A 23,871-nucleotide genomic window follows, 5' to 3' on the forward strand; every position below is an offset into this window, starting at 1 on the left:
TTGATACAAATTCCAGTGCACCTTAGTCCAACTGAAAGCCCTGCGAAAGGAAAGCAAAGAATGGCACCCAAATTGCATTGTTTTAGTGAGGATACGTGGCACCAGCGTTTTTGGTGCCCAATTGCTCAAACGCCTTCATTTTCACATCTCCTGCTTTTCCAGCCCCCAGAGCAATTGCCACAAGCACCTATGAGCTGGGCTGAGTGTACGCCCGGTGCCCTAAATCCCCGAAGGAAAGGATTCCCTGCTCAGTGAAGAGGGGAACCTTTCCCCCTGAAGAGGGATGTTAGGTGGGGGGCCGGGGAGAGCCTGGGAACCACGCTGCCTCACTCAATGCCACTAAGAGATTAGCCAAAAGGGATTTTTGATGGGGAGGGTGAAGAGGAGAGGCAGTACCCACACAAGGCCGGCACCATTGCCCACCCCCAGAGGAGGAAGAACCACACAAAAGGGCAAAGCAAGGCTTTTGTTTATTTCTTTGCATTTGGCAGCAGAATCCGTAAGAAATGAAAACGGTTATTTTGTTCTGCAATGTCTTACACAAATAATGGTTAAAAAACAAACAAACTCACAATCAATAACCAGGAATGGACGAATGTAGGAGGCCCTTCTCATTGTTATTTTTTTTGGGGGGGGGGAAGGCTCTTCGCTCAGTAGTGCAGTGGGTGGGGGCCACTGAAGGAGGCCTTTGGCTTGCAGCCTGGAGTGGCCACCCATAACTGTTATTAGTACGGCTACTTTGGGCAGCTCGTATGGAACAATGAGAGGAGAGAGGCCTCCTGGATCGGATTCTAGGTCTGAGCAGAAAACAAAGAGTAAAAAGGAGCGAACATCTTCAGGCAGTGCAGTGTAAACCGTCAGGGGGCGACGCAGCTGCCAAGGCCCACCCAGTGGCAGGCGGAAGGGGAGACAAGGAGACAGAGCCCAACCTGCCACCCTAATTTAGTTAGGCACTGAAGAGAGAGCCCCTTCCCCAATGCCGCGTGTGCTTTAAGAACAGAGATAAAACGGTGCCCCCTTCCTCCTGGGCATGGCAGTCATCCCAGAGCAAGGGCAGTGGCATCTAGTTGGCAAGAGGGGCCCCATTGAGCGCCACCCACCCCTCAGAAAGGCCACGCTTGGAAGGAAGATCACACCAGTTGTGGCAGCGTCGTGGAGGTCAGAAGTCTTTGTCCAGAGATAGGAGGCAACGTGGCCTCAGCCGCAGAGGGGGAAGATGTGCTTAACTCAGGGTTGACAGAAATGCGCGTGAGGCAATGGGCGGATGCAGAACTCCCAGGGCGAGGGCCCCCAAGGCAGGCTCCTGTTAGCCCCTTTGCCTAGGAGCTGCTGCCCAGCCCACTCCTGAGCCCCGTGCTGGAAGTGCAAGACCCCAGTTTGGCCCCTAACAACAAGCCCCCACCCCTTTAACAAGGAGGAGGAGGCAGCGGCAGGGGGGAAACTATCATTTCCCTATTGACCCAGGCCATGCCCAGGGGAGTAGGTGGGCACATAGGCCAACCCTCAGAGGCTGGCAGCCAACGAGGTGCCGATTTCCTTGAAAACCTGGCGCAGCAGCGGGACCAAGCGACACAGCCGGAGCCTGCCTGGCATCCAGAGCTCTTGGAAATGCAAGACAGGCAACATTCAAAGTTGCCCGGGGCATCCAGCACCGTGAAGACTCAAATACTGAAAGAGGGTGTGCCCCCCACCGTCAGCCTAGGTTGCTCCTGCAGGCTCTGCCAAAGGTGACATCTTCACGATGCATTTGAACGGGTAGGGAGGCCTGTTGCAAATCCTGGCTCCAGCCAGAAGCCTTTGCAAGGCCTGTCCCAAGCCAGCAGGCAGGAAAGCCCCCGTTCCCCCCTTGCTGGGGAATCCTGGCCTCTAGAAGACATAGATCTTGTCACGCTGGACACAATCGAGGTCATCATCCAGAGTCAGTAATACCTACAAGAAGAGGAAGGGAGGGAGGGTCAGGCTAGGGAGGTGGGTGGTGGTTTAAAGCCCACCCTCTCCTTCCCCCAGAAATGCAGGTAGCTTTGTGCTGTTGTGCAAGGGGGAGTACGTGGGTGCTGCTTTTGCCCCAGCCCGCAGGGACCCCACCGCCTCAGCGAACCTCCCTCCAGATTATTCTCTGTTCGCCAGTTATTTGCTGGCCCTTGTGGCGCAGCCGGCACCGGGGACCACTGTTTGGGTGCTGCTATTTCCTGCCCCTTGCCAGGCCAGCCGGGCCCATGCCACCTACCAGGAAGGAGCCAAACATGGCAATGGACGAGAGGAAGTGCCAGACGTCGTGGTCATCAAAGAAGTCGAGCAGGATGCAGTCCCGGTTATGCTCGCGGGACTCAGCCGGCGTTTTCTGCAGAGGAACAGCAACAAGGTGGCCCGTGATGCTTGGAAGGAGGCAGGCGGTCTGCGCAGCCTGCGCTGGATTCAGCTGCCCCCACCCAACAAGCTCCAACTGGCGCCCTAACTGGCACCCTCCAGAGGTCTGGGGACGCAACTGCCAGCACGCTGCCTGGGGCTGAATGGGAGTTGTAGCCCCAAAAGGTACGGAGGGAGCCACGGTTAAAGCTAAGGCTGCCCTAACCAAACAGCGATGCAGGACAAGGCTGGATCTTCTGCATGAGAGCTTTTCTAAAGCCTTTTATAGGTGCAGCTTCTTCAACTTGCTACTCAAACTGGGCTGGGTGGGGGGGGGAGGTTTGCTCTGCCATGGGCAGTTCTGGACAAGCCTGTGTGGGACCTGGGGGTGGGGTGGGGAAACGGCTCACCTGCCAGGTGCTCAGCCCCTGGAAGAAGAAGAAGAGGGCAAAGCCCCAGACGACAGAAGTGCAAATGATGCAGAGCAGGGGGATCAGCTTGAGGCGTTCCCCACTCCGGAGCTGCAGGGCAAGGAAAGCTGATCAGAAACAAAGTTGAGGGAGGGAGAGAGGCAGAAATCCCAACTTTCTTGGTCGCTATTGTGGATGTACAGTACTGAATTCACAGGCAAAGGGAGCACAGAGGGGCCCCAACCCAGCAGGAAGCTACCCCACCATAATGAATGGGAGCAGGGGCACCAACTCATGCTGGTCAAATCCTTTTGGTCCACATACAATAATTTTTGGGGGAACCCCCCAATGTCCAAAAAAACAATCAGGGGGCAGAGAAAGCCAAACACGGAGCTGAGCTTGGCACAGTTTCAGTGGCCGGCGGCTGCCATGGAGGGGAAGGAAGGTTGAAGCAGCCCCACGCTGGGGACTGATACTGGATACGTCCCGACATCCTTTCATCACGCACACAACTCACCACCCACCATTGCCCTGGTGAGCTGCCGCCTCTGAATAGGACCCCCCCCCCCAATTGTTATTATTTATGCAATTTATATTCCGCCCAGAGAGAAGCTGGCCCCAAGAGCCAAGTCAGGTTACGCGCAGCACCTTCATGATAATGTAAAAGGCGAAGTAGAGGAGGAGATTGCAGATGCCAATGGCCAGAAGGTAGGAGGCGAAGTCGTTGGGCCGCATGATAAGGCCGTAAGCAGCCCTGCGGGGGAAAGGAGATCGTCAAGTGGAAATGTGACTCCCCAAGGACAACATCTGGGGGCCCTTCAAGGCCGGGGGGGGGGCTCTGCCAGCCTGAGAGGACCACTCCTGCCATTGTTATGATAATCTGTTCTGCCTTTCTGCCCCACCACGTGTAAGTGCAAATTCAATTTAAAACACACACACACACAACGGCAGACCTAAAACCCTGAATAAACCGTAGAAATTGGAGTTCTTGGTGAAATCAAGAGATCAAATGGAAAGGTTCCAAGAACTCAGGCCAGGAAGGAGATTAATTATAATTTCTTCAAACTGTTTAAAGCTTCAAGTAATGAGACGAATTCCAGTTAGAATAATTTTCAAATACAGGACAAGAATAAACGAAACAAGGCCTTGTCCTGTATTTGAAAATTATTCGAACTGGAATTTGTCTCATTACTTGAAGCTTTAAACAGTTTGAAGAAGTTATCATTAATCTCCTTCCTGGCCTGAGTTCTTGGAACCTTTCCGTTTGATCTCTAAAACCTGAATAAGGCAGGAGCTGTTCACACAAAACATTCGAGACTAGGAGCATCCTGAAGAAAAACACAAATCCCATAATGGTTTTCTGACTGACGGTCGAATAAAGAATGATGATGATGAATCCCATAATGGCAGCAGGCCACGTGTTAAAAGCGAGCGGAATCTTTTTTTAAAAAAAATACATATTTGCTAACCTCCCTTTAGAAAGGGCAGAGGGAGCCCGTCTCCCACAGCATCACCAGAGAGAAGGCCCTGTGTCTCTTGCCTAATCTGATATAAATACACACGCACACCCCTCCTGCCCTTTGACTGGAGGGTAATCCTCTCTGCCCAGGTTGGCCCCTGCCCTGCCCAACAGCCCTGACTTACAGAGACCAGTTGATGACGTTGCCCATCACCAGCAGCACCATTCGATCCTGTGGAGGAAAAGAGAGGGAGGCAATGGGGCCTAGCATTTGCAACAGAGGCCAGCCAAGCACCCACGGGGGCCCTGGCCCAATGAGAGGGAGGGGAGTTTCCATACAGCCCTTGTGATCCTTCCAGGAGAGAGCCAGACACATTTAGGACTCAGCTACAAGTGTCAATTACAGTGGTCCCTCGACTTACGAATTACTCGACATCCATAGATTTCGAATTATGAATGGGACAAATGGCCGCACGCTTACGAATTTTTCTACATCCCAACAGAAACTGTTGGTGGTTTTAAATGCGGTTTCCTCAACTTACGAATTTTTGCATGGGGTTTCCTCGACTTACGAATTTTTCCATGCGGTTTCCTCGACTTACGAATTTTTCCATGCGGTTTCCTCGACTTACTAATTTTTCCGAATATTTTTTCTCCTATGGGAAACCGTGTTTCGACTTACGAACTTTTCGACCTACGAATGTGCATTCGGAACGGATTAAGTTCGTAAGTCGAGGGACCACTGTATATTTTTTCAACTGCACTACAAACATGTGACACCAGGTGGCGCTGTAGAGCAGTGATCAGTCGCCAATGGGATTTTGCACTGAGAGATTTTATAGCGTTGTTTTTTTTAATTAGTATAGATCCAGCTTTACTCACCACATACATGGGCCCGCTGCACTGGCGGATGCAGTCCGTATAAAGCACGTGCAAGATTCTGCGCGGGATCCCAGAGTCTGTGGAGAGAGAGAGAGAGACATGCTAAAGCTATGTGGACCCAGGAATGCACCCTGCTCTGTGGGCTGACTCGGAGGGGGCAGGAGGCTGGTCCTGGGAACCAAGCAGAGGACATGTTTACATAATCAGCGACGAGATTTCTCTTGGTCTGTCTGGCCTCCAGATTGCCTCCATCCCCGCACTACCAAATCCTCAGCCTCTTCTTCCTGCAATTCAGGGTCATCCTGATCCCCAAGTCATGCCTCTGTTGGCTCCCTGTGCAAAGGGGGTCTGTGCACGAGAGACTCCCCAAGAGGCCTGTGCCCTCTGCATTGTGCCAGTCCTCAGAGAAGATGCATCTGGGGAGGGAAGATGCACAGAACAGAGGGTGCTGGCTGGGTAAATCTGGCTGCCTGGCGATTCTCAGCAGAGGCCAGAAGCTGTTCTTACGCCCATTGTTTTGTTAGCACCAAAATGGAAAGTGAGCGAGGTCCCAAATAAAGAGGCTTGGCGACTTAAGATGACAGAATACACACAACTTGCAGATTGTAACATATTGAATAAGAGACAAGAACATGTGTTTAAATAAGATTGGAAGAGATTTATTGAGTATATGGAAAGTACAGCTGAAAATGCTGGCAGCATTAAGATACATTCAACAGAGTAAAGAATTATTGATGGATGTAAAAGTGGAAAATTGATTTCAATGGTTATACTAAAATATGCAGGGATATAGGATACGTAAATGAACCACGGAAAGAGAAGAAGGGAAGTCACTGGATATTTTAAAGTTGGTAAAATATTTATTTGAAATTGTGAAATAAAAAATTTAATTAAAAAATTATTATTTTAAAAAGGGGCTGGCAGAACTCACCCAGTTTCCACCGGCCCATGTAGTAGAGCTGGGTGCTCAGCAGCAGAGTGGAGAGGATGTGGATGATGGAGAAGACGATCCAGAAAGCCGTGTTGCCCTTGCCAAAGACCTGGGAGAAAGGAGCGTATGATGCCATTTGCAGGGGCCATGATACTGAATTCAAGGCTGGGGGAGTGAGCGGGTTGAGAAGGCAAGACAGGAAGTCTCCTTTCTGCCTCCTCCCTCCTTTCAATGGACTCTGGGGTTTCCCCACTATTCTAAGAGGAAATTGGGGTGGAAGAGGAGCAGAAAGCGGTTTCTGCAACGTCTTTCCAGAGGGGTGGATTTGTACAAATCCCCTGATTTGTACTCCTTAAGCGTAATAATCGCTGGAAAGGCTTTCCTCCCGCAGTTCGCTGTTTTTAAAACAAATCTGAAATGTTTTGGCAAGGCCACCGAGGGCGACACTGGAGAGGGACAACGCTGTTCGCAAAAACCCATGAAAAGGAAGAATGAAAAGACCCACACGGGCCAACAGGACACCAGCCCCCAGGGGTTGGTAAGGCCACTGTCCCAGCTCAGAGCTGCCTCCCTCCTTCCGGAGGATTCCTATCGCTACTCACCACCCCAACGACCGAGAAGAAGATGACAATGGCCAGGCAAGCATAGGCGCTGTAAGCGCTGGCATTGATATCCGGGTGCCGCTTCTGGTACAGCTTCAGCATGCAGAGCCCGGCGATCATGTACATGAAAGAGGTGTCTGCAAGCAAGAGACCAGCAGCAGGTGGCTGTTCAGGGCCAAGCAAAGTGCACTTGGCACATGGGCAGAGGGGCTGCCCCTAATATCATTATTTGTACACATTTGCCCCGACGTACAAAGCAGGGCACCTGCTGCATGTTCTTCTGCAGGGCTCCTCTGGTAAGTTCTCCATGGCCCCTGGACTGTGAAGCCCAGCCTTTCCCAACCTGGTGCCCTCCAGCTGCCGTGGCCATGCTGGCTGGGCCTGATATGAGTTGCAATTGGAAGCAGGATGGAGGGCACCAGGTTGGGGGTGCCTGATCTGCCGGGTACAGGCAGCCCCTCACCTCCGGTCCTGCCCCACTTTCCAGGCGACACTCACCAAACTGGAAGTTCGTGTAGTTGGGGCAGACATGGTAGCAGGCGCTGAGCAGCCCCTCCATCATGAGGGCAGTGCCCATGGCGTAGAAGAGGCCAAAGTGCTTAGGGATGCCACATTCCTGGGAAAAGAGAAGGGAGCAGAGGGTGCTCCTGTTTCAGAGAGAAGCTGGGCAGTGGCTTCTGCTTTGCATCACCCACCTGGAAGCTGGCACTCAGCTGCAGCCCTTTCTGCTCCCATGGGTCACAGTCGACTGTGCCCCCGTCTACTGGGGAGAAAAGGGGGCTGGGAAGTTGTGGTGAGAAGAGCAGAACTCTCTGCACAACTACAGCAAACCAGGGGGAAAGGAAGGGAACGTACTTCCCCCAAGTGTTTGCGTGTTTGTGTGCCTGGAGAGATGGAGAGATTCTACCAGCCTTCACCAACCTGTTCCCTTCCAGATGCTGTTGGACTACAACTCCCATCAGCCCCAGTATCATATGACCATGCTGTCTGGGGTTGATGGGAGTTGTAGTTCCGCAACATTGGTTGGTGTGTAGACTAAAGTTCATAAAGCACACATTTTTAGTATGGCTAGCTATCATTCATTGATCTGATGTATTTTGACTGCTGCTATGACCCTCATTTTTTATAATAATAATTTTTATTAGTTTTCAATTAAAATCCAGTAATAGCCTCATTATAATACCACTCATGCTAATGCCACTCATGCAGATACCAAATTATATAATTTAAGTGGTTCCCCGCATGCTAGAATTGATGGTTTGATTATTTACTTTATTTCTGTGTACCAAAATCTTAATAATTTCAATTACACTCAGGTCAAAATAACAATCCCTTATACAACAACTGCAACATTAACAACTTCCATTTGTATTGACACGTAAAATGATTTATAAAACTACAGGTGAGGCTATGAAAAGATAGACATAATCTTTTGCTGTGACCTGCACTACGCTGTTTATTTTTCTATAGGATTTTAAACTGGTGGGGAAATACTGCATTTTGAACAGGAGCCGATACATTTATCTCCCTATATTATACAGTGGTCCCTCGACTTATGAACTTAATCCGTTCCGAATGCACATTCGTAGGTTGAAAAGTTCGGAAGTTGAAACGCGGTTTCCCATAGGAAAAAAAAATATTTGGGAAAATTTGTAAGTTGAAAAAACTGCATGTAAAAATTTGTAAGTCGAAAAAAACCGCATTTAAAGCCGCCAACGGTTTCCGTTCGGATGTAGAAAAATTCGTAAGCATGCGGCCATTTGTCCCGTTCGTAAGTCGAAACCTACGGATGTCGAGTAATTCGTAAGTCGAGGGACCACTGTATTTGCACTTATCCGTCAGCACGCTGGTGACTGAATATGCATGCAAAGCCAAGGAGGGTTGGCAACAGTGTTGGGGGTTGGCAGGGGTTGAGGAAGGTAAGCAATGTGGATTGGGGTGACAGCCCCTAGCAAATAAATAAAATGCTGCTGTGAATGTTGTTTCTGCCAGTTTCACCCTCTGCCTTTGTTCTTAGCTCTGCATTGAACTTACCTCTTGAATATACCTCTAAGACTAGGGATCTGGGATAGGAAGAAAAAGGCGTCCCAGGGCAGGAGAGGCAAATGAGGGTGCAGAACCTGGTGTCGAAGGCTCTGGGGTACCGAAACCACCCTCTGGATCCCCCCACCGCGACTCACCACAGCTTGCAGGTCGTTGCGCATCAGTGCCCGGTTGTAGTTGATCTCCCGCTGCAGAATGATGAGCAGGAAGAGCAGCCCCAGCAGGATGTAGCCCATGTTGCTGAGGATGTTGTTGAAGGCGCTGGGGAGAGGAAAGCAAGGCAGAAAGGTCTGCATCAAGGCACGCTGGGCAAAAGCCAGAGAGGCTCTGACCCAGGGAAGAGGCTACTGAATGACCCTTGCTCCTACCTGAGATTGCCCAGCGGGTGGGCGCACAGGAAGTTATAGTAGCAAATGTCTTGGTTCCCGGTGACGTTCACCACCTGCCAATGAGAAAGGGGGTGTAAGCACTGCAGAGGACCCAACTGCGAGGGCTGGCTTGACAATCCACCGCCCCCTTTAGCAGAGCTCAGATTTGGGAAAACCAGCTCACACTGACACAGAGAAGGCACTAGGTGCTTAGAGCTGGGCTGGGGCAAAAGCCAACCTCTCCAGCCCAGAGGAGGGCAAATGGGTAGACCAGGCTTTTGGGGACGACATAGCACCAAGGTGGCCATGTCATCAATGGCCCATGGAAAGAAGCCCGGGAAAGAAAACCACTTACGGTCTGATAGGTGATGACCAGCTGGATGACGGGCAGAGCGTAGAAGACAGCGATGGTAGCTATATTCCTACAGGAGAAACCAGAGGTAAGTGGGCACATGTGTGTCCCACACCCCAGATGTATTTCCACCATGAAGCATTAGGTGGGCTCTCTGTTGACCCACTGAGGGCATTCCGGAGTGGCCATGCAGGTCCACTCAGCCACGACGCCAGGCTGCCCCATTTACCCAGCACTGATGGCTAGAAGGGAGAGCTAGCCCCCAGTACGGGTGGGGCACAGTCACCCCACCCCACCCCCCAATATCCATCTCCTCTCTCACCAGAAGTAAATCTGGTATTTCTTCCGCAGCACCCGCTTGTCCTTGCGGGCCAGATCCGCCACATACAGGTATTGCTGCAATGAGAAGATGCAAGGAGCAGGGTGAACTGTGGGTCTCCTTCGGAGCGGACACTTCCCCCCCCCCCATAGAAAGATAACCTGTGAGGCTACAAGGAAGGTCGGCATTTCCAGACCCTGAGACTGCTTTTACCCCCGCTCATCTCGTCTGATCCCTTTTCCCCCAGCGCAACCCATCTTGCAGGTAAAGCCAAAGAGAGGCATAGAAATCAAGAGCCACCTGCAGATCATTCTGGGTGTCGCAAGCATGCATGCAAGCAAGCAAGTCAGCCAGGCCACGTGCAGCTCACTCAGCCCCACTTCCTCCCGTGTCTCCTCCTTCCCTTGCCACAGCCTGTGGCTCTCTGACTTGTTCGAAATGGCAAGCAAGGGAAGCAGCATCACTTCCAGCCCTCAACACACAGGGCAGGTCCACCGCTGGCAAATAGCACTGGCAGGCAGGCAGGACTGGCTGGCGATGGCAGAGGAAGACTCTGGGCTCCCATGCCTCCATGCTCCCCTGCGCAAGGCACCTTGGTGCGGATGACGTTCTTGTCCGAGTCGATGTCAGCTAGCGTGTCGTAGTCGTCTTCCTCCACGGAGCTGAGCGAGTCGAGCCGTGGGCGCCCCGCCATGTTCTCGAGGGAGTGATCTGTGGGCAGAGGGGGCAGCATGACTGACAAGGCACACACGCATGGCCAGCTGGTCTGCCAGGCACGCACACACACCCCAACCCCAGGTGTGTGTGGGTGTGGGTGAATTCAGCCCAACACAATTTAGTTTCGGGGAGGCATCTGGCAGCCTTCATGGCCAAAAGGCAACAGGTCAGATCAGCCCCAGGGCCATCGAATTAACGATGTAACGGACCTCCTGGCTGCCTCATTTTCTGCAGAGCAGACAGCTCAGTGTAGGGGACTTCAGACACCTGGGCAGATACGGCGACAAGAAGCCGCCTTGCCCAATGTAGGCCAAGGAATGTCAGGAAAGACCCTCAACATGCTGTGCTCTGCCACCCGGTTCTCCCGCCCCCATAGTGAGCTTGGCCCCTTCTCCCTCCCCAGGAGCAGCAATCACCTGTCCTGGATGCACCTGATTCATGCAATTTCGTGGTGTGGGAGTTGGAATCATGCAGATTAACCCACCCCTCCGCTGTGAGCTTTCTGAGGGTAAGTGGCCTCATTCTTAGCAGGACAAGCGCAACCGTAGGTTGCAACAGGAATCCAAATAACCCCACAAGGCTTGAAAGGAAACCACAGGAATCCCAATCCCATGTTGCTGGATGGCGGTGATGGGAGCAGCATGCTATTGCAGCCCCTCAGAAAGCCACAGGCAGCTCAAGATGGAGCACTGGGGAGGGGGCTGGGGTTTGTGCCTTTGCATCACATTCCTGGTTCCAGGGAGCATCTTTGCCAGCCAACTGCATGTTCCGTGCTTCATTTTTGTAAGTATATTTTTATATCTCCAAGCTGGTGGAGGAGAAGCTGCAAAACAACCTGAATCCTGCATGTGAGTCTGCCTGCACCTCTGCTCCCCAGGGAGGCCAGAGGAGAGCAAAGCTCGACCCTCTTGAGCTCCCTTCTGGCTGCCCAGCAGAACTCAGCCTGAACTGTGTTCCTTGCACCACCAAGCAGCCACTGCTAGGATTTGTACTGTCAGGGCTGGGTGGCTTAGGCAGGGTGTAGCCCCATCGCTTCTTATCCATGTTTTAAACTGAGCTCCATGTCTGAGATTTCACCAGCCGTATTTCTCTTGCCAGCTGTCAGGGGCAAGAAACTGATATTGAAATAACACGGAAAGAGCACAGAACGCAGCAGAGGTGCCTGGCCAAAATGCCCTCTCCCTTTCCTGGTCAAGGAAGTGGGGCGAGGAAGTCTGGTGCCAGGAATGCCATGCCTGATTGTGAAATGATTGGCAATTTCTCTCTCTGCCAGCATCTACCCATTGCAATGGCCCAGTGTCTCTGGCGATGCTGACAGGTATCCTGCCCTTGAAAGGAAAGGAAAGAGTTACACAGAGGAGTTAGCTCTCAGGACCCGCCACAGAAATGCCAACAGCAACCGACAAGCCAGGAACTTTCCCCCAAAAAAGGTTTGCAAGGCCCGAAGATCCACAAGGCCCAGCAGCCCGGCTCACCCTGTGTGCCCACCTTCTTGGGGTACCCGGCTGCCTCCCACCATGCAAGCATGCAAAACCCAGGCACTTGAGAGAAGGAATCTGGTCTCTGCATCCCCCAGACTCCCACCCGTCCAGGTAAGCAGCTCACCTGCGTAACTGTAGGATGCTTCCGTGGACAGCAGGCTGTCAGTGACATTTTCTGTGCTGGCCGTAGAACCGTTGTCTGCAACAGCAATTGGGAGGGCAGGGAGGGGGCAAAACGGAGTGAGTGGCGCAGCAAGGCTCAGACCTGTCAGGTGATCACAAGAGAGGTGGTGGCGGCAATTCCCTCCCCCCGTTTCCTGGACAAACAGGCACAGCAGTTCCCAAAGGCCAGGCCTGGTATCTATACCTGCAGCACAGGTGGGGTGAGGGGCTTCAGGGGGAGGCACCATCTGCCCCTGGGACTCACCAAAGGAACCATAACTGTAGCCGTTGTAAGGCTGGCGCCCCAGGAAGGAGTCTGGGGTGATGTGGGGATGCCCTGCAACAAACCATCAGCAGACAGTGACCGCGGGGAACGGGGGTGGGCAGGAGCAGAGCAGGTGCAGTGGGAAGGCGAAGGTGCCAGCTCCTCCTTGACTCAGTCTTGAATCAGGGAAAGGTTTGGGGAAGAGGAGGCAGAGCGAACAGGTCGCCCAGTTTTTTATTTCACCGCCCAATCACAGAGGTCTCTTCAAAGAGGTATAAACCAGAAGCAGCCCCGGTCCATGGCTCTGGAGGTTCCTGTCTAGGGAAGAACCTCAGAGCCCATCTGGACCTGACATCCCCCTCAAGGCAAAGGAAACAAAAAAGCTGAGGGAGAATCCTTTGCTTGGAAGTTAAGAGAAAGGAGGAGGTTTTTGGTGCTTACCAAGGAGAGAAGCTGAGCATGAGGTGCCCCAGAAAAAGGAGGAAGGGAAGCAAGAGAGAGAAAAGGAAAAAGAGACAGAGTTACTGGTGTAAACACCCAAACTTTAATTGCGAAGGGATGCTCCACCACAACTGCCCCCCCCCCCGAGCCACAGCAGGAGCCCCTGGAAAGCCTGAGCCGACTCTGGCAAGGGGAGGGGGGACACAGCAGCTGGCCAGTGCAGATCCCCCATGCTGTGAAAGAGCCGGAAGCGGCAGGCAACAAGAAGGGCTCCCATCCAAATGTTGAAGCAGTCAATGGTCATTCAGGCCGGCCTTCTTCAACCCTGGGTTGCCAGACGTTGCTGGACTACAACTCCCATCCTCCATGGCAACTGGATGAGCCGATTTAGGAGCTGCAGTGCACCAACATCTGGGGACCCAAGGTTGAAGATTTAGATAACTGAAATTGCACAAATGTGGAATGCTGAGTGGGAACTTGAGTCTTGTGACAAGCTTGGACTTCCATAGCAACTCAGTTCTCCGCCGCTTCTTTTTTGAGGGAAAAATGGGTACAGTACTAGATCTCATTGATTTTGCAGGAAGTTTTGGAACCAGAGGTTTTGCCCATGGCTCCAGTGCCCTCCCCTTGTGCATCTGACACCCCCCTTCCCTAAACATCCCACTCGCCATCACCGTCGCCTGTCCCCTTGCTCAAAGATCTCTTGATCCATCAAAAGCTCTACAGGGGACCCAGAAAGACCTAGAAGCCCCTTCCTCAGCAGTTCAGGGCAGGGCTTTTGGTGTGGCTGCCCTTGTTCAGTCGAATCCTTGTTGAGATATGACAGGCACCCGCTAACAGCACTTTCCATAAACAACTGAAGACCTTATTGTTCTGACAGGCTTTCCCAGCTAGATAAAGAGGTCTCTGGCATGAGTGTCTACTTTACTTTGTTTTTAAAGTTATCTGCTGCCATTTTTGGTGTGTGTGTGTTTACTTGTTTTTATTGTATGTTGTACGTTGCCATGATGCATGAGCGTGTGGAAGGCTATTAATTAACAGAGATGTTGATGTTGATGCTGAGTGAAAGTACATCCGCAGGCAATTGCACAGGCAGACACAAATGGTGTCACACGCAGAAATTGTAGCATTACGGCATGGAGCAAGAACCACCCTGGCTCCTAGTCCACAACACACACACAGACCTCACCTACCAGTTTCAGTACTGGGTGTTTCTATGGCAGCCAACAGTCCCAGTTGCTTCTTCTTCTTCTGTTGCCTATAAAGTAATGAAGAGGGCCTCAGACAGCTGCCTCATCCACAAAGAAAAAGACTCTCCACCCCCAAAAAAGCCCATGGAAGGGAGTAGGGGGAGGCTCTGGTAGGAGTGGGCTGGATGGTTCCTTTGTCCCTCTGGAGGAGGGGGGTCCACAGGACTACTGTGAAGAGTTCTGCCCCAAAAGAGGTGATTTCAGGAGGTACAAAGGATGGTATCAGCCTGGAGTCACAGGAAACCTGTACGGTTTGGGGAGGGAGGGCTATTTCAGCTCACACTACCGCTGCAAAGCTGGAGTGCCCCGCCACACGTCAATCCAGACACCAAATAGAAAGCAGGGAAATTTATTCTTCCAGATGGCTCTCGCAAGCCAGCCAAGCCGCACACTGAATTCTGGGACACCTTAGGAAGGCAGAAGGTAACAAGGACCCGTATTCCAAGCTGATGGACAGTTGTGATGGTGACCACCTGCATGGCAGGAGCACCGGCTTCTCTGCAATGGTAAGCCAAGGAAGGAGAGAGCCACACCACCTCTGGGTGCAAAGGTAGGACTCACCTCCAGTTCTCCCAGCAGGCGATGAGGACCGTCAGGACGTAGAAGGAGAGGAAAACCCCAAGGCAGAACAGCATCCCGCTCACATAGGCCTGTGCTGCAGGGAAGGGAGAAAGAGGAAGACCTTGTAGATGTGCAGCAGTTGCCGCTGGAGCTGACAACTTAAAGTCCTGTTTCAAAGCACAGGTGAGATGTCTGCTTAGGTCCACCTAGGCTCTCTTCCTTTCTCTACCGCTTACCTCCATGTTATGGAAAAATAGTCCAGTGAAAATGTCTGGTGCAGGAATTAAGTCACTCCCATGCAAGATTCCTGCCCCTTCAGTACATGATCGGGGGCTACACAGAATCACAGAGCTGGAGCAGACCTCAAAGGGCATCCAGCTCAACCCTCTGTTGCTGATGCGGAAAACCCACTGCCGACAGCATCAATGAGAGGAGGAGGAGGAAGTGGCCAGCCAGCCTCTGCTCAAGAGTCCACCACCTTCTGAGGCATCAGGAAACTCTTCCTAACGTTTAGACTAAATCCTTTTGTGGATGATCTGAAGCCACCAGTCGGGAGTCCTAACCAGTGGATCAACAGAAAACAGATATGCTCCATGCTCTTTGCAGCAGCCCTTCAAAGCTGAGTGGCAGCGGTTCAAAACCCTAGTCAGGGTAAGGAGGTGGAACCTGGTGTCTCTGTTCCCTGTGCTCCCTCACCCATTCAAATGGGTGCAGCTGACACCCAGGGCTACTTACAAGTGACTGCTGGCGATACCACCACGTCCAGGGTCTTCTGGCGGTTGCCTTGGTCAACAGGTTCGTCTGAATGGACAAAAAGACCAGGGTTAGCCAAGGAAGAAGGCAGCACAGTACACAGTCATTTTTCTGCAGGCAGGATGGATCTCTTCAGCAGGCAGGATGCAATACTTTCTCTTGGTCGTTTCTACAACCAGACACTACCCACTATTTTACCCTTTTGAGTCAGCATGGGACTCCCTTTCCTCTGACCGTACTGCACTGTGATTCATTGTCTACATAGGGGTTGGCAATGTAACAGGTTTATTAAAAGAGGGTTATATACAGATCCCTGAAAGGGCTATTCACACAGACCAGCAGCAGGATGCCTCCTAGTCCAAGGGAAATGGGAAGAGGCTTGAGGGCAGGGGGACAATGCACAGATAATTTGCATCTCCCTCTCAAAAATAAAAATTAAAAAAATAAAATAAAAATAAATCTCCAGTAGTTTTCAAAGGATCTATTGTTAGCTCACCTTAGCACTTTCTTCCAAATCACTTCATGGTATTGTTTAATTGTATTCGCATGCAAAGTGTTTATTTGGCAACAAGTCTCCCAGAGCAAATTACAATAAAAAGCGATATAGAAACATGCCAGACTCACAGAACACCCCACCACCCAGTCGCTGTCTCTTTGGGATTCTGCCATGGCGGCCCCCTAGTGGCAGGGCAAAAAACCCAAAACATAGGAATCACCTCTGTTGAAGCCCCCACCCCATCACCAAACTCCCACCTCTGTACCTTTGGAAAACTGGTAGTAATGCAGCGGCCCACCACAAGCTTGGTCTTCTGTCTTCACCACAACCACCACGTAGAAACTGTGGCTGGGGAAATCCTTCTTCTGGAAGTTAACAAGAGGGTGAAAGAGCAGTATCAGGAACCAGCTTCCTTGGGCTGCAGAAATTCCATGACAACGTGCCATCTAGCAGGCACTTAAAGGACTCCCACGTGGGGCATCTGGGCTCTTCTGAGAGCATATACATATACGTATACCTATATACACACATACACCGCCCTAAGATGCTCCTAGTGAGTGGCAGACCAACTGATGGCAGGATTTGAGGCCAGACCAGGGCTGCGAATCCCCGTTACTTGCCAGCCACCGAGCCAGAGGAATTGTTCCTGTTTGCACAAAGCACCCGAAGAATCAGTTCTCTCTCCAACAAGCATCACTTCCTCAGGAGCACAAGGGCACGGATAATATTCCCCGGCACAAGCAACACCATTGCAACCATCTGCTAATTGATGCTACCAGACACCAGAGGCAATGGGGAAGCCAGCCCGGCCGCTTCTGCAGGGCTCAGATTGCACTTGGCATAGCTCCTAGCCTGAGTTCGGTACCTGCACAGTGATGGCTGCCTTCTTGGTCATGGTTTGGTACATGCCGATGAAGGCCACGTTGTTGTCCAGGTCGTAGACAGGGCACTGTGGGAAGGAAGGAAGGAGTAGGGTCAGCCACTCTGCTTCCCCCAAAAGGCAGGATCCTATGTGACAGACACACCCTCCCCCCGGGTCTAACCACCCATCTCACTTACCAAGATGTCCTGGATGGAAATGACAGAACAGGGGAAGGCCATGGCGGAGGTCACCTTCACTATCACAAAGTCTACACCCTCCGGAAACTCATACTTGAAATACTGTCCAGGAGAAGAGAGAGGCGTTAAGGAGACACACACAGGCCCTGGAAGGCACAAAGCCCACCCCTAGCACCTTTTCCCCTTCCTTTATTGTGCCCCCTCCCCCAAAATAGCACAATCAGCTGCAGCTCAGAAATTCGAATCATAGGGTTGTAGAGTTGGAAGGGACTCCAAGAGTCATCTAGTCCAACCCCCTGCAATGCAGCAATCTTTTGCTCAACGTGAGGCTTGAACCCATGCCCCTGAGATTAAGAGTCTCTTACTCTACCAACTGTGCTATCTCTACTCCTGGGAGATTAATGGCCACGTTCTTAAAAATAACTTTCTCTCTGGCCCCGGAGAGACAATCCTGAGCTTGCTGGGCAAGAGATTCCTGCATTCCCACAACAACAACAACAACAACAACAACACCAGAGCCACTGTTTCTGAGGTATTACAAACCAGCCTAAGCTCTTCCCACGTCACAACCAGATGCAGAGCCACCCACAAGTCCGTGATTCATAAACGAAACCTCGGTCCAACAGGCCTTCCTTCTTGCAATTACCATCTGGTGCCCTCTCCATTCTTCGCCCTAACAGAGAGAGACACCTGTGGAGAACTCACCTGTGGCTGGGCTGCCGTGGCATTGAAGGTGAAGTGCTCATTGGTCCTGTGTCAGGGAATGAGAAAAGGAAAGACTTAGTTTCATAAAAGATGCGGGTGGCGCTGTGGTCTAAGCCACAGAGCCTAGGGCTTGCCGATCAGAAGGTCAGCGGTTCGAATCCCCACGACGGGGTGAGCTCCCGTTGTTCGGTCCCAGTTCCTGCCAACCTAGCAGTTTGAAAGCACGTCAAAGTGCAAGTAGATAAATAGGGACCGCTCCGGCGGGAAGGTAAATGGCATTTCCGTGCACTGCTCTGGTTCGCCAGAAGCGGTTTAGTCATGCTGGCCACATGACCCGGACATGCCTATAGAGCGAGATGAGCGCACAACTCCAGAGTCGTCCACGACTGGACCTAACGGCCAGAGGTACCTTTACCTTTACAAGTTACATACCTCTTGTAGAGCAAAACCACAAAGCAGTGTGTGCAGAGTGTGTGTTTGTTGCTGGGAGGAACACACTTATAGTGGCTGGAGGAGCCAATTTTGTGTTGGCCTGAAAGCTGCACCCTCTAAGTGAGTCCCCTAACTTTACCTAAGGGTTTGGGAGGGGGCAGAATGTTGCACATGCTCAGAGGAACTTCGTGATCCCCTTCACACCTTCAGTGTCTGGGCCTGTGTTCCCTTCTTTCCCCCCACCCTGCATTCTTCTGTATCTTATTTCCCATTCCGCACCCAGCAAAGGGCACCGTTGCTGCTCCCACCATGACCTCACCCACTCCTGGGCCTGGTCTTCAGCCGAAGAGGACCTGCCAGGACAAGCAGCTGGCTCCTCGGCTGCTTCAACCCCCAGAGGTCAGAGGCTGCTCACCTGAGCACAAAGTTATCCACACGAGTGACCTGCAGCTGGTAGGAGGCGTTGCTCACGGACAGCGTAGAAACATCCACATAGAAGAACTGCATCTCCACCTCACTCTTGGTCTGAGGTTGGCACAGTGTGCGGCTGACATCTTGGTAGAGGTACTTCCGCTGGTACCTGGAGGCCCAAGGCAGAAGGAAGGGCGTTGGCAAACACCAACCAGGGGCACCCAAGCACAGTCCGATTCAAATACCCAACAGCCCCATCTGAGAGAGACCTCTGTGGCTCAGAAGGAGCAGAAGTCCCACCTGGCATCAGCATCCTTCTACCCAGCTGGTCTCAGGCCCACAGTCACCTTGTCCTTGGCCAAGGGTAGCCCCCGGTAAGAAGAGCCAGACCATGGGGCACCCAATGGGAATGGGTGGCAGGGGAGGGAGGATGCTTCGCTGCTGCATCCCTCCAGCTGGGAAGAGGCCACTCCCATGGACCTGCCAAGAAGACTCGGGCAAAGAAGAGTCTGTCCATCACACAGAGATACTCACAGGCCCCTGAGGATTAACGGCACCTGGAACGACACCACGGCCTCCTTCTGCCTGACCACAAAGAGCACCGGCGTCTCCTTCAGCTCTGAGAGCACGTTTACCGACACCCGGACTCCCTCCGTCTGCAGGGGCGAAAACAAGAGGAGATCTTGGGTTTGGCTCAGGATGCAGCAGTCCAGCAAACAAGGGGCAGGAGGCAGAGCCAAGCATGCCGCATCCTCGGACATTTCGCCTGCTCTCTCTCTCTCCTCCCACCCACCAAAGGCACCCATGAGGCCACTAGTTGCAAAGGACAGCAGACAGCTAATGATGCTAATGAGTCTGGCTGGCAGGTGCCCAAGAAAGCACTCTGCAGCCAGCCGCCTGGGTCAACTCCCCGAAAGGTCTGCACAAGAGCTCAGACCTGGCCTGTGCTCCCATCTGTCAAAAAGAAAAGAAGGCTTGGGTTGCTCAATAAATACATCTTCTACTCTGGCCCCCTGCAAAGGTCCTAGGACAGGCACCCCCAAACTGCGGCCCTCCAGATGTTTTGGCCTACAACTCCCATGATCCCTAGCTAACAGGACCAATGGTCGGGGAAGATGGGAATTGTAGTCCAAAACATCTGGAGGGCCGAAGTTTGGGGATGCCTGTCCTAGGATGTGCAGAGGCCACCAGTCATTGTTACTCTGCAGTGAGGTATGGATTCTACACCTTTCCTGGCGCAGGGAGGACTGGGCAAAACAAGGGGGGACCATTTCAGGAGCAGAAAGTGTCGGGCTCTGCCGCATCCCAGGAAAGGCTGCCCTGGCATCTCAGACACACTGACCAAGGAGAGGTGATCCTAAGCCAAGGAGGAGTCAGTCAGTGGGGAGCTGCTCCTGGACTGGCCTCTGAGTCCCAGACAAGCCCTCTTCTCAACAATCCAGACCCAGGAAAAGAAAAAGAGGCATTGCATTCTTGCTGGCATGGTGTCTAGAGACCCCTTACTAGGCACTCCCAGCAGCTAGGAACAGAGGAAGCTGTCTGATACGGAGTCAAGACCACTGGGTCCTTCTAGCTCAGTGTTTTCTACTCTGACCAACAGTGTTTCTTTCAGAGAGGAATATCTCCTAGCCCTACCTGGATGTGCCATTGGGGACTGAACCCAGGACCTTCTGCATGCAAAGCAGATGCTCTGCCACTGAGCTATGACCCTGCACCTTGTTGCAGAAGGAGGCTGGCTTTTGCCTATGCTATGGGATCCTCCTAACTTGTGGTGAGCAGGGTAACGGAGGCAATAATATGACAGCTGACTGAAAGCCAAGAAAACTGCACTGGAAGGAGTGAGATGCCTGTGTGTGTGAAATAATAACCTTGGGCACCTGCCTGTGCTGGTACTGAATGATTTGTAATTTGCACTGGTGCCAAGGGAGCAGAACAACATTTTCAGTTTGGCACAGCACTGCCAGCCCTTTTGTTTTTTTTAACTTTATATTTGTTTCGTTAAATTTATATCCCCCTCTCTTCCTCCCAAAGGAACCCAATGGCATGCCTCGGAATTTAAATAAGTATTATTTCCTGGGCTGCCATGTTTAAGTGTAGAAAAACTTCTCTCTCTAAGTTTAGCACCAGGAGCAGGAACTCAACTTAGTGCTGATGACTCAGATCTTTAAGCCACACCCCTCACAGTGGCTGCTTTAAGGAGGGACATGATCCTTCTGTACACATGCACTAGGTGACGAGACAGGAATGACGCTGCAGGTGGATTTTCACCTGGAAAACAGCAGCTGGCAGAAGGGCTTGTAAGCTCTATGCATCCTCTAGACTTGGGAGCTGCTGGTGGTGAATAAGGATATCTACCTTTGCCCTCTACCTTCTTGGCTGCTAACTTGGGAGGCTGTGGATACAAAGGCCAACTGCCCAGAATAAACAGGCTGAAGTGTCACAACCCAGCAAAGTGTCACACCAGATCACAAAGCACAGAGTGAGAATTCCCCGGTGCCACTTGGAGACCAAAGGTCTGCCAAGAAGATCTTACAGCTCATCTCACCTTTGACACACCTTTGGGGAGAAAGGGAGTTTAAGCTGTAGAGGCGCAGCTCCGGAGACAACAGCTCTGCTGGGCAGACGCCATTCCTTGAGATCTAGGAACTTGAGACCAGTTACAAGAAAGGAGATTCCAACTAAACACCAGGAAACCAGCTTCTGACAGTAAGAGTTGTTGGAGGTTGCGGTCTCTCTTTCCTTGGAAGTTTTGAAGCAGAGGTTGGATGGCCGTCTGCCATGGATGCTTTAGCTGAGATTGCTGCATTGCAGGGGGTTGGGCTAGATGACCCTCAGGGTCCCTCCCAACTCTACAATTCTATGCCTTCCACAAGTGCGGAAGAAAGGCAGGAATCGCTGCTGGCTGGACACCCACACAGCCTTATGACTGACTGTAAACAAATATGGACAAGGTGGGGCGGAAGAGGACGCGGCTCTCTTGTAGCCCTCTCTGCTTGGACAAGCAAGGGCTTCTCTGGGTCCCTTCCAGAAACGCTTGCACTTCGCGGATTTGCGAAAGGGGACGGTCCTACCCAAGAGAGCCAAAGCCTTCCCCCAGTACCCTCACAATGCCCAGCAATCCCCTTTCTCCCGCACTGGGACAACAGCGGGTGGGGGAGCTCCGTCCCTTTCCAAGCGGTGTACGAAACTGGGCGGCCCAGCAGCGCCCCCTCCCGAGCGGGGCCCCACACTGTCCCCGCGCCAATGGCGCCCTCTGCACACGCCCAGAGGCTGCTCACCGCGTTCCTCGTGACTGTGTGATTGAAGGCGTAGATGTTGAGCAGCTCGCCGTTGACTGCGTCCGTGTAGGGCTTGTCGAAGTCGGCCTCCTTCTGCACTACGGTCTTGTTGCCGCCCGCCGCCGCCTCCGACCCGGGCAAGAGCAGGAGCAGCAGGAGCAGCAGCGGCGGAGGCGGCAGGAGAAGACGGGGCGCCCCCTGCGGGCCTAGCATGGCCCCAGCCCGGCAGGCGGGCGGCGGCGGCTGACGGGGGCGGAGGAGGAAGAGCAGCAGGTGGCGTCGTCGTCGTCAGCGGCTGGAGCCAGCATGCCCGTCGGTAAGCGTCGGGGCTCCCGCAGCAGGCCCGAGGACGGGCCTCCCCATGGGGCGAGAGGCAAGCGCGGCCCCTTTAAGGCTCCTCTCGCTACTTCGCTGAGCTCGCGACTGGCTCGAGGCCGCGCGGTAAACACTCGGGCCGGTCGGTCCGTGACGTCACCTCCGAGGACGCTCCCCCTTAAAGGGGCAGGAGGCGGACGGCCGCAGCTGCCCTGCCTATGCACAGCCCGGGTAGGATGCCGGCTGCAGACGAGCAGCCTCGGGCTGGGGGCCTCTTTCGTAAATAGGACTTTTTTGGGGACACACACACCCCCGCCCTCTCACGGCAGAGGAAATGGTGCACGGGACGCGGAGAAATGTGCCCTTTTTGTGATAAACAGCCACTGCATTTCCCGTGCGCGGACGATCCAGGTTCTTAGTAGATGCTGAAGTTTTCAGCGGAAAGGCAATGCACAGCAAGAGAGATGCACTAGAGGACGCGTCAGCTAGGCGCATGACAAAGAGAGGCGGCGGCAGGTGCGCCTACCTGTCTGTATATGGGAAGGTGTCTCTGCCTCCAGCATTGCTGACTTTCAGGAGAAATGTACACACATTTCTGCTTATGCAGGCACTCGGTGGCTGGAGGATTCCGGTCAGGGTAACCTTGCCCTTAGCAGGCTTGAGGGTATGCTATTGCTTTAAAAAGTTCTAAATGCCTGGTTTTTTGTTTTTTTACTTGTTTCTAGTTGATTTTGAAGCGTTTTAAACGTCTTTTAAAATTGTATTAACTTTTGGATGTTTGCTGCCTGGGTCTCCTTTGAGAGGATAGAAATTTAAGAAATAAAATCTAAAAAGAGCTCATTCCTGGAGTCAGGAATTTAAGACAGGAGGACGAACTGGAACCTGCTTACTATTCAGTGCATAACTGCAAGCTACAAATCATTACTAAAGGAGAACTTTGCAGTTGCTTCTTGCAATAGCAAGAGCCTTTGATGGCATTGCCAGCAGCATGCTCAGTTCTCACTGCCACCACCTTGTGTTGTTGGCGGCTTAACATTCACCCTGAACTGGAATACTTGTTTAGTCTCTTCTGACATTTATTTGTTGGCCCTCTTTAGCTGTGGTTCTCAGAAATGCTTACCCCCCCCAAAAAAGTGCACCTAAATCCAACAGTTGGAGTTGGCCTGCATAAAGGTCTTCTTAAAGAGTTCAGATCCCACCTGTCCCCCGGCTTAACGTAGCTACCGGTACCTGCAATTTTTATGTCTTTTAAAAAGGGTTTCCAAACCCCGCTGAAATGGGATCACCTAGTTTTGATGCAACACTCCAATTTCAGCCCTAGGTGTACCAGTACAGTACTTCCTTACCAGGAAACAAGGTTGCCACCTATTATTTGTCCAGCATCAAGGCAGCTGTTTCTACAATGGGGCGGGCTACAGAGGACATTTCTGCCTATTATGGAGGCCAAAACGGTGGATGGAAGGGCATTTCTAACAGAATCCTAGTCTAGAGCTTACCCACTGCACTCATCTGACAAAAGGGGAGTTTATATAATTTGTTGCCCGGATACAGAGCTTAGCCATTCCCCACCTCCATGCAGATGGCTGGTAGGCAGCAACTTGCCATGCTGTAACCAGTAGGACGACACTGGCCGTGCTCCTGGAAAACACCAACAATCCCTCGTTAAGAGGCACATTTTTATATTTTATAGCCTCTTGGCTGCCCACAAAGAAGGGGAATTTCAGGAACATCCTCGCTTGTAGGAAGAGCTTACAAACAAGAAATGAAGACCAAATTGAACAAGATTTTAGAATGATTTTTTGAATTTGAAAATTACTCCCCCAAACACCCCTA

At 52.2% G+C, this 23,871-nt stretch overlaps 1 protein-coding gene across 6 annotated transcripts; it reads right to left on the minus strand.

Annotated features, from left to right (window-relative positions):
• Window positions 1–452: 452 nt before the first annotated feature.
• SIDT2 (SID1 transmembrane family member 2) lies at window positions 453–22,148 on the minus strand. 6 transcript variants are annotated; one of them, XM_035140172.3, is made up of 27 exons: window positions 21,724–22,148; window positions 18,980–19,101; window positions 18,450–18,614; window positions 17,603–17,648; window positions 16,898–16,999; window positions 16,704–16,787; window positions 16,104–16,203; window positions 15,325–15,390; window positions 14,590–14,683; window positions 13,972–14,036; window positions 12,338–12,409; window positions 12,035–12,109; window positions 11,710–11,757; window positions 10,305–10,423; window positions 9,716–9,789; window positions 9,397–9,463; window positions 9,042–9,115; window positions 8,811–8,934; window positions 7,129–7,246; window positions 6,631–6,767; window positions 6,029–6,137; window positions 5,098–5,174; window positions 4,401–4,447; window positions 3,405–3,510; window positions 2,757–2,867; window positions 2,228–2,341; window positions 453–1,929 (listed from the first exon to the last, which is right to left on the minus strand). In XM_035140172.3, exons 1-27 carry the CDS (start codon window positions 21,934–21,936, stop codon window positions 1,867–1,869), a joined length of 2,592 nt encoding a protein of 863 aa, XP_034996063.2. In that variant the 5' UTR covers window positions 21,937–22,148; the 3' UTR covers window positions 453–1,866. The 6 variants fall into 6 exon arrangements, with proteins under 6 accessions (XP_034996063.2, XP_034996060.2, XP_034996066.2 ...); XM_035140169.3 differs by having other exon boundaries at window positions 12,278–12,409; XM_035140175.3 differs by lacking the exon at window positions 12,338–12,409.
• Between the last annotated feature and the right edge of the window lie 1,723 nt (window positions 22,149–23,871).

The sequence above is a fragment of the Zootoca vivipara genome, chromosome 14 (genome assembly GCF_965207765.1).
Source record: "Zootoca vivipara chromosome 14, rZooViv2.hap1.1, whole genome shotgun sequence".
Taxonomy (NCBI): Eukaryota; Metazoa; Chordata; class Lepidosauria; order Squamata; family Lacertidae; genus Zootoca; species Zootoca vivipara.